Genomic DNA, 17,485 nt, shown 5'->3' on the forward strand with positions numbered 1-17,485 from the left:
TCATCTTCCAGAATTGGGTCTTGTCTGTTTTAACCGTTCCTCCCCAACCAATAGAATAAATTTGAAGGGAATGAACCTATTAGATAACATATGATTATGATTACTAACATAGAAATAGAAGTATGTATATTTAATGCAATTTTCATAGTAATTAATTTAAAAAATTACTTTATTGTCTATTGGTTCGATTAATGCAATTCCTTGATCATCTTTCCATGCACTCCAGAGACTTTGGAATCCTTCTTCTTGTAATTGATATTTGTTAATATATTTCTAGTATATCTAGTATGTCTCAGTTAATGATAATTAGTACGTACCTGTTGCATAAAATAGATGTTCAAGTTTGTTGTCTTTATCTCCTGGCATATATTGATGAGCTCCTTTGAAATCAAATTGTCTATTAAAAAAATATAAGTCGTTAGTCGTCAATAAATTGAAGTTTGTAAACAAAAATATCTATATCACTGAAAGAGATTTAAAGATTAAAATAATATGAAGACTGAATTGTATCAAGAAGTAACTACACACAGATTTACTAAGAACATAAATTACCTGTGGTGAAGGTAACAATATTTCGTTGAAAACTATATTTATGGTAAATTCTCCACTTGTTCCATCTATTTTTCCTTCTTTGACTAAAACTTTTGTAGTTGACTGAGAAATACTTCGAGACAGAACAACATATAATTGGCCATGGCTAAATACATGTTTAGGGAGATAGATCCCTACTTTAGGAATGGTTTGTTCTTGTGATTTGTTTATTGTTATTGCAAAAGTCAACCTCACAGGAAATTACTTCCGGATAAGTATAAAAGGCAGTCCTGAATTTTCTGTTGTTTTGTGTTTTATCCGAGGCAAGAAAGCTCTTCTTCCACAGTGATAGCTGGTTAAAATTTCTACGTCCAACATGTTTTGAAAAGTTCCACGACATAGTAACCTTGTACCATTGCATAAGCCGGCCTTAGGGTCTATGTTTCTCAATAACATCAAAGGTGCACCTTTTTTTACCTTCAACACATGAGGTGGCAACCTGCCTGTAGAAACTGAGTTAAGGTATTCTTGTTGATATAAATTATTAACATCTCCTTCTACCTCATCAAATGAGACTAAATTTCGTTCTTGTCCTAGAAACTTGTTGATAATTATATCATTAAGCTGTTGCACATCATGATTTTTTGGCGTCAATATTGCCCTTTCTACCATGTAAGAAGCGTCCCACCCATGAGATTGTAAGTTTGAAAATATTTCTTCTATTAACTTGTGTAACGATGTTTCACCCTCCCATGAAATTGCCATATTTGTTTGTATCCGTACAAAGTCTTTATGTATGGTGGGCTCAATTCCATCACCAATGTGCACAAGATACTCAGCAAAAACAGGATCATTAGAAGATCGCATATTTTGTCGCAAATAGAGAATTTTAGTGGAAGCCCATAAATGAGACTTAACTATAGAAGCTGAAATCATTTGTGACTTACTACCTTTCGATACGACAGGCAGTACTTGGCGGAAATCTCCTCCCATCACCATCACTTTTCCTCCAAATGGCATATCGTTTGTTAATATGTCTCTCAGAGTGCGGTATAATGATTGCACTGATTCTTTATTTGCCATTGGTGCTTCATCCCAGATGATTGCCGTTGTTTGTCTAATCAGCTTTGCAAGATCTGATTGTTTGCTTATGTTACAAATGGATGATGGTTCTGCATTAATTGGGATCTTAAACCTAGAATGAGTTGTTCGACCCCCAGGCAATAATGCTGCGGCTATTCCTGATGATGCAGTTACCAAGACAATATGACCCTTATTTCTCAATTCTGCAATTATAGCTCTGTAAAGAAATGTTTTGCCTGATCCTCCTGGTCCATCAACAAAGAACACTCCACTTTCTCTTCGATCAATTGTATTCATAATGCACTTGAAAGCTTTAGATTGGTTATTGTTCAATCTTGCTACGAAACACAGGTCTTCCCAAGGTACTTCAACAGACAGTTCTTCTTGGATAACTCTGGGTATCGAGTTGTCATTGTCATTTTCATGAGTTAGAGCTGGCAAATCGTATTGTGTAATCTGTTTTCTATGCTGAAGGAGTATATCATTTATATCCCTGAGTAGCCGATTTGTGAACACTAAGGCTGTTGTGGTGCTGGTTGATGGATAATCATCCACCATATATGAAAAAAATTCATCCCATAAGCTTCTTACATCTGTAGGCTCACAAAATATTAAGATGGTAGCAAACAACCTTCGTAAAGCACATGGCAATCGTAAAACAGAAGCCTCAACCAAACACGCACGGATGCTACTGTCACTCTCTAACAATCCTTGGTGTTGAGCAGATTGCTTGAAGGACGAATATTGGATCCCATTCACTGTTAGCAAGTCATCCCAACTGATTGGTCCTCTAACGTTAGATAATAGAATACGCAAATAGAATTTTTCTCCTTCTGAAGGTGATACAGTATAAATTCGACCGATGGATCTCCTTTGTGTCTTGCGCCAACACCATTCTTTTTCCTTGTAGTGCCAAGTGTAATACTCTGGAATTTACTTGTACAGAAGATGCCTAGATTGTTGGTCTTCCTCACGATTTAGGGCAAAGAACTCCGTGAGCATTGTTCTAGAGAAATAATCATCATTAAGTATTTCAGGAATGGTTTGGTGATCATAGAAGCTCACTTGATGTTGATTTGGCAAATGAATTTGTAACCTTTCAACTGATGGATACATTCGGTAAAGGTTAAATTTAAATATTCTCCAACATGCCTCTGGAGCAGCGATCCATCTTGCGTCAACAAACTGTTGGACCTCGTCAACATTAGAACCGTTGTGAATTCCATTGCAATTCGGTCTAGATCCTTGTAGCAATATTTGTAGAGATACTTTATACTCTTGATACTACTACATATCTCAACATTAATATGGCAATCATACTTTAATAGTAGACAAGGGTTGTACAAAACTACCCATCTATTGTCAACTGTAACATTTTGGCTAATCGGTACTGGAGTGTCGAATCGTCGCCTATATTGCGGATATGAGTCGTCACCTCGTCGTGTTTCTGCTGTGAACTCTTTTGGGTAGTTGTATTTACATTGGCCATTTTTCATACAGGGTAAAGATTGATCAAGTGTACCGCAAGGACCATGAATCATATGTTTTAGCACTGCATCATGTAGGTGTGGTTCTACTTCTTTAGATAGTATCTATGTACGTACCAAACTATCATAATGCTCTGGGTCAATTAACTTGTCATTATTTTCTAAGATTAGCAATATATGTACATGTGGCAACCCTCTTTTTTGAAACTCAGTGACATAAATATAGCTCGTCACCTTTTCCAAGACACCCTTAGTAATTATATCCTCTTTCAGCTGTTCAAATTTGGCTCGAAAAATTCTTATTGTTAGATCTGGACGATCTTGTGGAGTTTGAACTGGGTTGAGTTCTGAAGTTATTTCAGTCTAAGATGGATTGCATGTCATTGTGAGAAAATATCTGGCTTGCCCTCTTTAAGAACAATTGCCATTCCATCTTCATATCATTGGGTCATGTCGCGACGGCTACCAATGAACGACGATGGTAATATTTTTCTTTTTCTTCCAACATTTTTCGAAGACAAATATATAGAGAAATATTATTAGTTTTTAATTATTTTGGGTAATTCTTAATGATTTACGAAGTAGCAATTAGATACAACAATATTTACCTGCATTGGTTTCTCCTGTGTACAACGCATCTTGTAACCTTTGGTATAATTCATCCCGTAATTTCTTCTGTCTAGTTCAAACCCATTTTAACTTTCCGGTTTTAATTTTCATATAGTTATCATCAACATATTGTTGTAGTAGTCACCCTACTTGCAATACAATGGAATGATCATCGGGGCGGATCTACAAATTTTTAAGAATTTGCAAAAAAGATTAGATACATTGAACAATTTTTTGGCAGAATTTTATTGAAGTCTATACTGCGTAGGAAATAGGGATTTGTACCTGGAGCATATAGCTATTATATGTTCGGCATGATACTTTGCCGCCACTTTGACTTCGGGTATTGATATCCCATCCATGAGTTCCAAAGGGAAAAATAAGAGGATATTGTAGTGGATCGTAATAGCCAACGAATTCCTGAATCCTTCATAGGCTACCAGCATGAGTTTGCACCTTAATATCTCGCCCACGAATCATTGTTTCAATGTCATCACCAACAATTATAGCTGCTACCTGCGATGCAGTTGGAAGACTATATTGTGGCTGATTAGCAGGTCGCTCTCTAATGACTAAACTACACTCATGTACATCTGACCATTGTGCAAACTGGCGAAACACATGGAAAAAAGGATTATACCGGTGTAGCAATTGTTGTAACTTGAAAACCAATGTTTCATGTAGTTGTGTGTTCTCCAGCATCCTATTCTGCAACTCGTGCTCAGTATCATATGTGTACAGTTGCAAAAACCGTGGCCGCATGCCCTGATCTGGATAAAATCCCCCTATACTGTGATATATTGAGCCTTGAGCACGAAATGTATATATACCACGACCTGTTATAGCCAGTTGTTCGTCTATGTGCACACCACACGAAGTGAAGGAAAATACATGATTGTATCCACGAATATGTTTTCTAAAATGGTTTCTTTCTGCAGAGGGGTCCAGGAAGATTTCAAGCAATTCCTGAGGAGCATTTACTTGGGGAAGAGAGACTTTTCCCCCATTACAGCACATCTCGAACGTCTCATGGTGAAATAGACGTGCGTTACAGTAATGACATGTCCTTGGGATTGGTAGCAGAGTTCGAATTATTGTTGCATCCTCTTGAAAATATCGAGCACAATTATGGGATGCTCGAACATTTTGTCTAATTTCTGTACTCGTATTAAATTTACATATATTTGGTTACATTCATAATAAAAATCAGAAAATGATTAATTTTGTAACAACTAAAAAATAGTTCTTTGTTAATTATAAATACAAAGAATTAGTTCCATTATAATGGTCATCATAAAAAAGAGATAAGTAACTATCAAATATTTAAGTGATGTTTCAATCATTTTTTTAACTTTGTTACACTGTATAATATTGTGATGTTGTTATGAATTATTTTTTTTAAATTAAATAGTCAATACAATATAGTTTGAGTCTGAAATAAATATTTTTTTTTAAAAATGCTATCTTTATATATCATAATTTTTTTTGTATAAATTTCTCTGTTGCATCAGTTGTCTTATAGCATTTTTTAGTTAATTATCTTATATAGGTATGACGATTTTTGCCTTTGGGCAAATTTTTTAGTTTGTATGTTTTGTTTCATATTTTTTAAATGTTTAGATATTACTGGTCGAAATAATACAATACATGACGATTACTGGTCGAAATAATACAATACATGACGATAATATTGGTTCATATTTTATTTGTTCTATTACTTTTAATAATTTTTATTTTGTATGCTTTCGCCTAGAGTTATCATTTTAATTTTTACTATTTATTTTATTTCTTAAAATATATTTTATTTAATTATTTTATTTTGTCATATTTGTGTGAATTATAATAAAATGATTCAACAAAATATAAAATTTTTTAAATTACGTATTTTTTTGTTTTTGCTAAAGTTTACATATTTTTCATTTTAATTGACAAATAAATATTTTAAGTATTATATTGATTTTTATAATTTTTTGTGTGTATAGATTTTAATTTTTTTTGTTAGGCACTGGCACTCTTTTTTTTTATAATTGGTTCATGTAATGATCTTAAATAAATAAATTTTTTAACTTCAATTATGCTCACACTTAATGTTTACTATGAATACATTAATATGCTAACATATAAGGATAAAATAATAATTTTTTAATAAATTTATTTACCTATTAAAATTAGGTCACAATACTAAATATATAAAGAAAAAAAATAGAATACTAACCAGTTATATTTTCTTCACGTTTACTGTTTTGATCAGATCTATTTCTATGAATTTCTGATAGTATGTAAAAAGAATACATTAACAAAATTATAAAATTGTTCATTGAATTAAGCCTGTACATAATCAGTGGTAATTGAGAGGTTATTTTATAAGAAACAAATCATACAAAATTAAATTGATTGGAAGTAATAGAATATGTAGAATACCTATTAATATCATAATTATCCAAACTCTGAATAACTAAAAAAAATAGATAGTGACCGTGAAATACAAATACATGATAGCCAGTTTTAGTTCATGTAAAAAGGTACCATTTAAAAAATAATTCAAGTGTAACCGTATAATAGATTTATTAAGTGAAGAAATTATCATTTATTTTTTACAATGTTATATATATTTATTAAAAATATTTGAAACTTTTTTGTATATTAAATAAAACGTTTAAAAAAATTGTAGAATATTAAAAAAGATGTGAAATGTAAAATTCTATTAGATATTAATTGGACCACTATTATTATGAGCATCTGAATAATAGCAATTATATTATTGGAACGACAATAATATATTTTAAATGATTATATTTTACAGTGTATAATTTTTTTTAGAGATAAGTAATTCGTGAATATAAAAATTATATTAAACTGGTAGCATAATAATTATATTAAAAATAGTAAATTTATCAATTTAAATTTATGTAGTGAAGAAATTGACACTTCTGATACATCTATTTTTATAAGAAAAAGTATAAAAAAATATCGAAATTATCAACTAATTTTTTTTGTTATATATTGAAAAATTTAAGTTACAATTATATTATTAAACATATATCTAATATAATTTTTTTATAATGATACGGCGCGAGAACATTTTATTTATTCTTATAATAATATTATTTAGGACAATAATGAAAGGTTTATTGAATCAAAATTTATGAAAAAATAAATTACTATTAATTAAATAAATATACCGGAGTTTTATCCATATTTATTACCATTCAGTCTATTACTTGAATCAGTTTTGCTTTTATTATGAGTATTTAAAAATTTAAAAAATTTATTATTAACATGGAAATAACGTAGGTTGAGAATTTAAGAGTACATTCGGTAGATAAATTACAGATAAATAATACTAAGAGTATATTAACCTAGAGATATTGTAGAAATAATTCAAATTAAATGACAAACTAAATTGTAGAAAAAATGTTAAAAAAATATACCAGAATTATCTACTAAGTCTTTTTGTTACAGAGTCAGAAAATTTAATAACAAATATATTATTAAACATTGAACATATATATTTTTCTTATAATAATACAGTTATAAAAATTTTATATTTGTATGATATTATATTAAAAAATTCTAAATATTTAAAAAATTTATTATTAACATGAAAATAATGTATGTTGAAAATTTAAGAGTACATTCGTTAGATAAATTACAGATAGATAGTACTAAGAGTACATTAATATGGAGATATTATAGAAATAATTCAAATTAAATGGCAAACTAAATTGTAAAAAAAAGGTTAAAAAAAAATATACCAGAATTATCTACTAAGTTTTTTTGTTGCAGAGTCAAAAAATTTAATAACAAATATATTATTAAACATTGAACATGTAAAGTACATTAAGACAAAATAATAATATTAAGTAGAAAATAAATTCTTATTAATTAAAATAAATATAAATACATATGATTCCTACCCATATTTAGATCGTTTGGTATATTACTTGAACCAGCTTCGGTGTTATTGTGAGTATCTGTATATGTAAAAAATTTATTATTAGGATGAAAATAATGTAATTTGATAATTTAAGGATATACTCAAGAAATAAATTATATATAATTGGTATGTACTAAGAGTTCAGTAACATAGATATATCGTAAAAAATAATTCATATTAAATGATAAACTAACACCATAAATTCATTAATGGGAAGTATAACTTAGAGTACGTCCATTTGATGTATCGATTTGTTTTCTTCGAATGAAAATGAAGTAGTAGAAAATTCTGTAACTGAAAGTAAGTTATTAAAAAGGATAAAAATGAAAAAAAAATATTAGACACCAAAATAGATTTTTTCATTATATATTGTTATAGATTATTTTCGTGTATATTCTTTTGTGAATTTTTTATTTTTGATATTAAAAGTGATTGATAGAAATATGAGATAAGATAAAAAACAATCTTCTATGCCATCAAAAATACAAAAAATGTGTGCATAAGAAGAAATAATAATGTAAACATCAGTTTTTTTTTCTAAAAAATGATTTTAAAAAAATTTTAAGAATTAGATGAGAAATCTAATAAGTTTACCTTGAATTCCAAGTGTATATATATAGCATATAAATGAAATAGCTATAGCCTATAGGCCTAGGGTGTTTGCGATTTTGAGATAAGAAAAGAAAATGGCTATATGAATAACATATGTTGCATTTTATATTGAGCTCAATAATAAAAGAGTTTCACATTCTCTATATATAGTAGGGGAGTTCTATGGTATGGATATTACGTGGAGACTTTTTTATTGAACACGTTTTTGTTGTCCATATTTACAAGAGAAGCTGATGGGACATTATGTGAGGGAGCAGCATATATTTTGCAGATGTACTATACGATCTAAGAAAATTAATAAGTATGATTAGGTGCTAATTATTTTTGGGAAATTGGGGCTATTGGGCAGGTTCTATTTTTTTTTTTTGTGTATGTGACTATGACTGGATTTTGGACTTGGGTCACTATTTTTTGTGCAAATGTGCAGAAAGAAATTTTGTTGTGGATAAAAAAAAGTAAAATGCAATATTAAAAAGGAATTAAAACCCATTAAGAAGTAAAATGTTCATGCCTATATCATTCACATTCATGATAAGTTAGAAAATTAACAAATTGTATAAATTGGAAATATAAGTACCATGTATATTATCATTTATTATGTATCTTAAGCTCTTTTATATATTAATTAATCGTCTTCAAGAAGTTATAAATTATACACTATAAGTTAAAGTTATCCGTTGATTTGTATTTTAAGGGAAGTTTAGGAAATTAAGTACTAAAGAGAGTCTTCATTGTATATAATTCATTTTCATAATATAAAGATCGAAAAAAAAAGTTTACATAAGTGTTATATACAAAGAATTATAGAATAATATATTTTAACGAAGCGATGATCATAGTATAATAGTATCATAATATACACTGTGATTCTCATTTCATTTTATAATAATAACGAAGCGATGATCATAGTCAAAAGAAGTTGATGGCTCGCATACAATTATTTTTAAGTAAAATTGATAATTAAAAATTATTATATAATAATTTAGTTAAATTTATTAAATTATTTAATAATATATAAATATCAACTTCACACAAAAATAATTATATACGAGTTTTCACTCTAAAAAAAAAGTATACTTATTATTTATTCAAAATTCAAAAGAAAGTTATTGATGATTATAAATAGAGAAAATCTTGTTTCTGCGAAGATTTTTTTTCCCCTAGGTAGGTCTAGTATATATATAATCTTAGAGGATAAAATTGGGACATTGGAGGCTGAAATAAATTCCGACTTAATTGTATCACATTAAGAAGTAAAATATTCTTAATGGGTTTTAATTCCTTTTTAATGCTACATTTTACTTCTTTTTATCCACAACAAAATTTCTTTCTGCACAGTGGCACAAAAAATGGTGACCCAAGTCCAAAATTCAGTTATGGTCACATACACACAAAAAAAAAAAAAAATAGAACCTGCCCAATAGCCCCAACTTCTCAAAAATAATTAACACCTAATCATACTTATTAATTTTCCTAGACCATGTAGTACATCTGTAAAATATTTGCTGCTCCCTAACATGATGTTCCATCAGCTTCTCTTGTGAACATGGGCAACAGAAACGTGTTCAATGAAAAAGGTCTCCACATAATATTCACAGGTATGGATATTTAATACCATCCACACCATAGAACTCCCCATTTATCTAATCCATTTTGTAGCGAAGACATAGTGGCAGTGATGTTTCATGTTTATGGCTGCACTTGTAAACGAAAGATGTCAATTTATTATATTCAGTGTTGATAGGATTAAGAAAGGGAAGAGAGTCGAAGAAGATGATGAAGATTATTTTATCAAACGCTGTGTTCAATTTGTCATAATCATTATTGATGGTATCAGTGGCTAAGAGAAAGGGGGTTGAATCTTAGCCATTTTTCACTTAATAACACTTGCTGGTCTTTGAAACAACTTTTGGAGACTTTTTTATTTTTGTCTCGTACCTAGCCACGAGACTTTTTCTTTTTATCTCGTGACCTGGCACGAGATATTTTTCAATTTTATCTCCTGTACAGCAGAAACAGAAATGGAGTAGAAGAGAGAGAAAATTACACCCAGATATATCCTGGTTCAGCTGCTAAGTGTAGTGCAGCCTACATCCAGTCTCCATCACAACAATGATGGAATTTTACTATAATCATCTTTGATTACAAACACCAATTCTCCCTAGGAACTACCCTTCCTATCTGCGACAAGTCCAGAATCTAAACCCAATCCTGAACTTGACTTGGTCACTGCCAAGCTTTCAACTGCTAAGTGCTAACCCAACTTGCAAAGGGATTCCCACAGAATCATGAAACACAACACAGATGTACAAAGGAATTCTAAGGACATCTATGGCTTTTTTTTTTTCTTTTAATTTTGCACTCTCTGTCTTTTTCCACTCTATGGCTTTTTCTTACAAACCTCACTGTTTGTCTTTTTCTATGAGACTCAAGACAGACAAAATTAAACAAAAAATTACAAAACAGAATACATTGAAAGAGAAGAACTTCTGTTAGCTCAGGTAGCTCTGAGAACTCTGTGCCTTGCACTCTCACTCCTTGTTTCAAGCCCTGGTTGTTCACCTTTATTTATAAAAGGAGAAGCCTCTATGGTTGAAACCAAAAACCAAGCTAAACTTCTTTTTCTTCATGCAAACCGGTTCGGCCAGAGAGAGAGGAGAGATAACTGAATGCAAAATCCAACATGAAATTACCTCTGGTTCTTCCTTCGTCACCAACAATCATCAATCCAAGCCTTCCATCTTGCCTTTCACTCCAAGATGAACTCCTAGCCCTTGATGCTTCATGATGATGACAGCTTCATCTGCTCCATCCTCTGCCTCTTCCATCACGTAGCCACTGTAGCTACCTCCTGTGGTGGTTGAGCAGAATCAGAGACAAGCCATCCCTCCAAGGATCTTCTTCCTCTGACTGAGATCTTCTCTTCTATTTTTGGTATGGAGAGGTCGAGATTACTTCACCAAATCTTACCTTTCTTGGTGAAGATCTCAGCCACTACATATTTTATGTTTTCTTTTTCTTGCCATCATTGTGATGGTCTTGTTGCTTGCATTTTTTTTTTTCGGTGACTCAAAGTTTCTTTCATGGCTGCTGTGTAATGACCGAAAACAAGAAGTAAGATGAGAGAGAGGAGAGAAAAATTTGAACACTAACTAATGGATTTTGATAAAGTAAATTAAATTTCCACTTCCCTTTGCTTTAGGTAGCATGCCTCATTAAGGCCATCAACCAAATCAACTACAATTTCTCTCTCATGGTTCCAAGGTCTGCATTAACTCATCTTAATAAAATTTGAATTCCATCACATAATGAAAAAATGAGATCCGTTGGAAGCAATAAAACTTTGCTTTCTTTGCTTAAAGGTTTCGGACCAAGCTTTGGTCTATTTAGCAAAGATTGTAATTGGGCTTGTAATAATAATCCCGTCTGGTCCAATAATAAAATAATGATTCAGCCACTCATTTTATTGAAAATTTGGACAAGACTGAAATTTTGATTTCATTGGGCTTAGGTGCTTTTCTTTTCTTTTCGGCCCAACAAGAATATGCACAAACAAAAATTATCAATCAATACATATGAATTAAAATCAAATTGATAATTTTTTATATTTTAATTAAATTAATAATGTTTGTTCATCTTCAAATTAAATTGAGTTTTCCAAACTCATCAATCTCCCCCTTGATGACAAACATTATTAAAAATTAAAATTGGAAAGAAATTAAAGATTAGAGTACTCCCTTTTAAATACTTGGATTTCTTCCTTTCCAATTGTTACATGGCTCCCCCTCAATGTATACTATTTTACCAAGAGAAGCTCTACATGTAACTTTTGAAATCAAGCTTAAGGCAACTATGTTATTCAACATGTAAAGTTTTGTAATGTTGAATGGCTTTATTTATGAGCAGAATTGGAGTGATAAACAAAATTCATTTGTTATCATAAAATTGATTTTCTGCTCAAACATACAAAGCAATTGAGTACATATCAACCAAAAATATTTTTTTTATGCTTCAAGAAGTTGCTATTGAAAATATTTTTTAATCAACATATCAGAGCAAAATAATCAGAGCATGGAAAATATTTTTAATCAAGCATGATCATCTCAAAACATGGCAACTATTAGAATTTATTTACATATCACAGCTTAAAGGAACTGCCAAAAATATTCTTAATTCAAAACACAGCAAAGTAAATCAAATGCCTCCACAAGATAAATCAAATGCATATTTCTAATCCAGAACATAACAGGCATATTTACAAAGATAAAACAAATACATCACAAGCATCAAGCAGATCACCACAATAAGTAATTGAAACAAGGGTGATCATAAATCCACAAAGGATTTCATCCCCTATTTTCTTAATTTTAAATTTTCAGCCATTTCTCCCCCTTTTGTCATCAAAGGGGCACCTGCAAAAAATGACATTGGAAGCTAAATATCCAAAATATAACCAAAATATCAAGAATTTATCACAGTGTCATAGGTCTAAAGTATCCAAGCATACTACTACAGTATCAAATTAAGCCATAACAAGCCAATATCAATATAAAAGAAAACAGTGATCAATCATCAGATAAATTGTAGTCAGAGCCATCTGCCTCATCATCACTGGCTGCACCCATCTCCTCCTCAAAACTCTGCAGCATTAGACCCACCCTGTCTTTGCACTTTATCCAAGCCATTTCGTTTTCATAAGCTAGCTTGCGGGCTTCCTTGTATGATTGCACCATGAGCTTGGACATGTTGGAGAATTCAGTAAGAATTTCCTTAATCGATTATACCGTCTTAGAGGACTCAGGTGGCCGACTCTCAAACTCACTGTCCGAGGCTACAGATTTCTTTCCTTTGGTACCCTTCATAGCTCCTCCTCCTTTAATCATTGAGACCTTATTTTCTACAACTTCATTTGTTAAATTAACTTTAAAAAATTCAAAAATACTGGTGAGAAACATGCCATAAGGTAAATTTACCTTTTTGGTACTTTTGACAGATTCCCACATGTGCCTAATCATAAGGTATCCAAATGAAATAGGAATAGAAGTAACAAGAGCAAAAAGTACAAGAGAGTTAGAAACAGTTACTCTGTTATGTGAACCACTTTGAGGACTTAGAATATGGGTGATGATCCTGTGTAGTAATGAGTTTGTAGGACCGAGTGCCTTGTGAGTGAGAATAGAGCCATCCAAGCCAGATAAGTTAGCACAAATGTGTTGCAGGGCAATCTTGTGTGTGACTCCAATCTGGGAATCCCATTTCTCAGTCATGTACGCTCTTGGTCCCTCATCTGTATAGCCTAGGGCAGCACTGATGATCTCCGAATTCAGAGTCATGTATACCCGCTTCACATAAGAGTGAATGGTACCATCGATCAGTCTCATATTAGCATAGAATTATCGTACCAATCCAGGGTAAACATGTTTCTGAATATGGAACAGAGGAGTCCATTGCAGAAGTTCAAACAGAGGAGAGACATTGATTCCTTTTGCCGTGAGTAAGTCCAGATTCACTAGGTAGGTGGGACAGAGGTGGCGTTTCTCCAACACTTCCTTGTGGAATTCATAGGAGGCACATTAATTGAATCTGGCTAGGTCATAGTGTGAGTGAGGTTTGTTGAACTTAGTTTTAAATTCCAATGATTCCAAGTTTGCTGGCTCCCTTGTGTTGTGTAACACGAAGCTCTTGGTCTTTTGTGAACTGTGTCCAGGGTTTGTCTTCTTTGGTGTGGGATTCTTCTTCCTCTTCAACCACGGGCTCCTTCTCCTTCTTTTTCCTTGAAGAAGTCTTCGTTGCTATTACTTTTCTTCTCATGGTGTCCGTGTGCTTGGATGATGGTGAGAGAGAAGATGAAGAAGTAGAATGAATGTGTATATGAGTGTGGGTTTCAGGAGTGGAAGGTTTTTGGGAGAGGAGGATTCGTTCACTTTTTCTTGGAGCAGTTTTCTTTTTCATGATAATGAAAATGGAGAAGTGGAAGCGGGAAGATAAAGAGAGAACCGAATTGAGTGGAGAGATGTGGGAGGTTAGAGGCGCATTAAATGTTGAGTGGTGACAGAATTGGAGGGAGTTAATGACCATTAATGAGCGGTTCTTAACCAAGGGAGGTTTCCTATTATTTGAAATTAAAACTAAAAAGTTATTTCCTAGAATCAAGGGATGAGAAGAGGGAAAAGATTTTATTTGACAATAACCTCTTCCAACAAGATTTGATGAGACAACAAAAAGGAATTGTGATTTACACAAAGAGGAACTAACAAAACGGTCAGAGTGGGGTCAAAGGAATTTGGTGGGGCCCAAAAGAATTAATGTCTGCGAAGTCTCCCCCTTGATCATAGCCCTTTCAACACATCCTGATTTTTATCTCCTGCTTTCCTACGAGACAAAACTGAACAGAATAAAAAATTTCACAAGTTATCAATAGAGCTTAAATTTATCATTCCCAAACTTTTTCTCAAAGTGCAGAATCTGTCTTCACAGAGGGGTTTTGTAAAAATGTCAGCAAGTTGGTCTTCAGATTTGACAAATTGAATATCAATAGTACCCTTTTGCACATGTTCTCTAATAAAATGATATTTAATTTCTATGTGCTTGGTTCTTGAGTGCAGAACAGGATTTTTAGAGATGTTTATGGCACTCATATTATCACAAAATAAGGGTATACTATTGATTTTTAGTTTGTAATCTTCCAACTGTGTTTTTAACCAAATTAGTTGTGAACAACATGCAGATGCAGAAATATATTTAGCTTCAGCTATGGATAGAGCCACTGTGGGTGCTTTTTGCTTGACCACATGTTGAGTGAGCTTCTAAGGAAGCAACACATGCCGGATGTGCTCCTTCTATCCACCCTATCTCCCGCATAATCTGCATCACAAAACCCTACTGCACAAAAATAATCAGATTTTGGATACCATAAGCCATAATCACTAGTTCCCTTAATGTATCTAATGATGCGCTTAACGGCTGAAAGATGGGATTCTTTTGGGTGAGATTGAAATCTTGAACATACACCCACACTTTGAACAATATCCGGTCTAGAGGAGGTGAGGTACATGAGTGAACCTATCATTCCTCTATACCTTGTTTCATCCACATCTTTCCCATTATCATCCTTTTCAAGTTTAGTGTTAGGATGCATTGGTGTTCCCATTGGTTTAGAATTTTCTAGGCCAAATTTCTAGATTAGTTCTAGTGCATACTTTCCTTGGTGAATAAAGGTGCCACTAGGAGTTTGTTTAATTTGGAGGCCAAGAAAGAAAGTTAACTCTCTCATTAAACTCATTTCAAACTCACTAGTCATGAGTTTTCCAAACTCTTCACACAAGGACTCATTGGCCGATCCAAACATAATGTCATCCACATAAACTTGAACTAAGAGAATATCATCATTAGATGCTTTAATAAATAAAGTAGTATCCGTGGTACCCCTTTGAAATTGATTTTCCAACAAGAAGGCACTAAGTCTTTCATACCAAGTTCTTGGAGCTTGTCTAAGGCCATAAAGAGCCTTAGAGAGTTTGAAAATATGGTTTGGAAATTCTTTATCTTCAAAACCGGGGGGTTGAGCCACATACACTTCTCTATCAATAAAGCCATTAAGGAAAGCACATTTAACATCCATTTGAAACATTTTGAAACCCTTATGGGCAGCATAGGCAAGAAGTAACCTGATTGCTTCCATTCTAGCTACCGGAGCAAAAGACTCATCAAAATCTATACCATCTTCTTGATCGTAACCTTGGGCCACTAATCTAGCCTTGTTACGAACAACTTGTCCATCCTCACCAAGTTTATTTTTAAAGACCCACTTAGTACCCGTTACCTTCTTACCATTCGGATGAGGTACTAGTGTCCAAACCTCATTCTTGTCAAATTGAGCAAGCTCTTCTTGCATGGCTTTGAGCCATGATGGATCTTCAAGAGCTTGTTTTACATTGTTGGGCTCCATTTGCAACAAGAGGGTAAAATTGCTAGGTTTGGATTGCCTTTTTATTGAGGATCTTGTTGTTACACCTTGAGAGAGATCACCAATGATAAAGTCATGAGGATAACTCCTCATGGACTTCCATTCTCTTGGCTTTCGGAGTGATGTTGAGCTTTGATGAGCTTCTGTGGGTTGCTTTGTTCCGGATTCTCTTGTTGGCTCAGGAGACAAAATGGAAATGTCTCCTCCATTCTGACGAGACAAAACTGGACGGACAGATTTTTCATTTTGAACAGACTTGGGATTTTCTTTATTTGTTTCTTTATTGACAACATCTTCATAATCTAAATCATTATCTATCACAGCACTGGGAATTGAATTAGAATCACAAAATGATACATGTATGGATTCCTCTATAGTTCTATGCTCTTTGAGGTAAATTCTATAAGCTTTGCTAGTGGTGGAGTATCCAACAAACATTCCCTCATATGATTTTGGATCAAATTTACTAAGATTTTCTTTGTTATTAAGCACAAAACATTTGCATCCAAAAACATGAAAATACTTAAGATTAGGAGGGGTTCCTTTCCATAGCTCATAAGGAGTTTTCTTCAACCCTTTTCTAATTATGGTCCTATTCAAAATATAACAAGTTGTATTCACAGCTTCAGCCCATAGAAATTTTGGAACCTCATTTTCACACAACATAGCCCTAGTAATTTCTTGAAGGCTTCTATTCCTTCTTTCAACAATCCCATTTTGTTGAGGTGTCCTAGGGCATGAAAAATTATGAGCAATTCCAAAATCATCACAGAATTTTTCAAAGTCTTGGTTTTCAAATTCCTTTCCGTGATCACTTCTCAAATGGGCAACTTTTAAATCTTTTTCATTTTGAATTCTTTTGCAAAGGGTTGAAAAGGCATGAAAAGCATCATTTTTATGAGCAAAAAAAAGTACCCAACCGAATCTAGAGTAATCATCCACCACTATTAAGCCATAGTGTTTCCCTCCTAAACTTTGAGTTCTTGTTGGTCCAAAGAGATCAATGTGTAACATCTCTAATGGCCTCTTGGTTGAAATTCTATCTTTTTCTTTAAAAGAGGATTTTACTTGTTTGCCTAATTGACAAACATCACAAGTAAGATCCTTATCAAATTTAATATTTGGAATTCCTCTTACCAAGCTTTTCTCAACTAGCTTAGAAATTTGGTACATGCTAGCATGTCCCAATTTCTTATGCCATAGCCATTTTTCTGATCCAAGAGAGGTAAAACATGTTACTTTTTTATCCTTCAAGTCCTC

General features: G+C 32.5%; 1 protein-coding gene across 1 annotated transcript; it reads right to left on the bottom strand.

The window, feature by feature from the left end:
* On the bottom strand, positions 793-1,911 carry LOC107627897 (ATP-dependent DNA helicase pif1-like). The gene has a single exon (XM_021116392.1). The coding sequence runs from the start codon at positions 1,909-1,911 to the stop codon at positions 793-795; it is 1,119 nt and encodes a 372-aa protein (XP_020972051.1).

Source organism: Arachis ipaensis, chromosome B02 (assembly GCF_000816755.2).
Source record: "Arachis ipaensis cultivar K30076 chromosome B02, Araip1.1, whole genome shotgun sequence".
NCBI classification, from domain to species: Eukaryota; Viridiplantae; Streptophyta; class Magnoliopsida; order Fabales; family Fabaceae; genus Arachis; species Arachis ipaensis.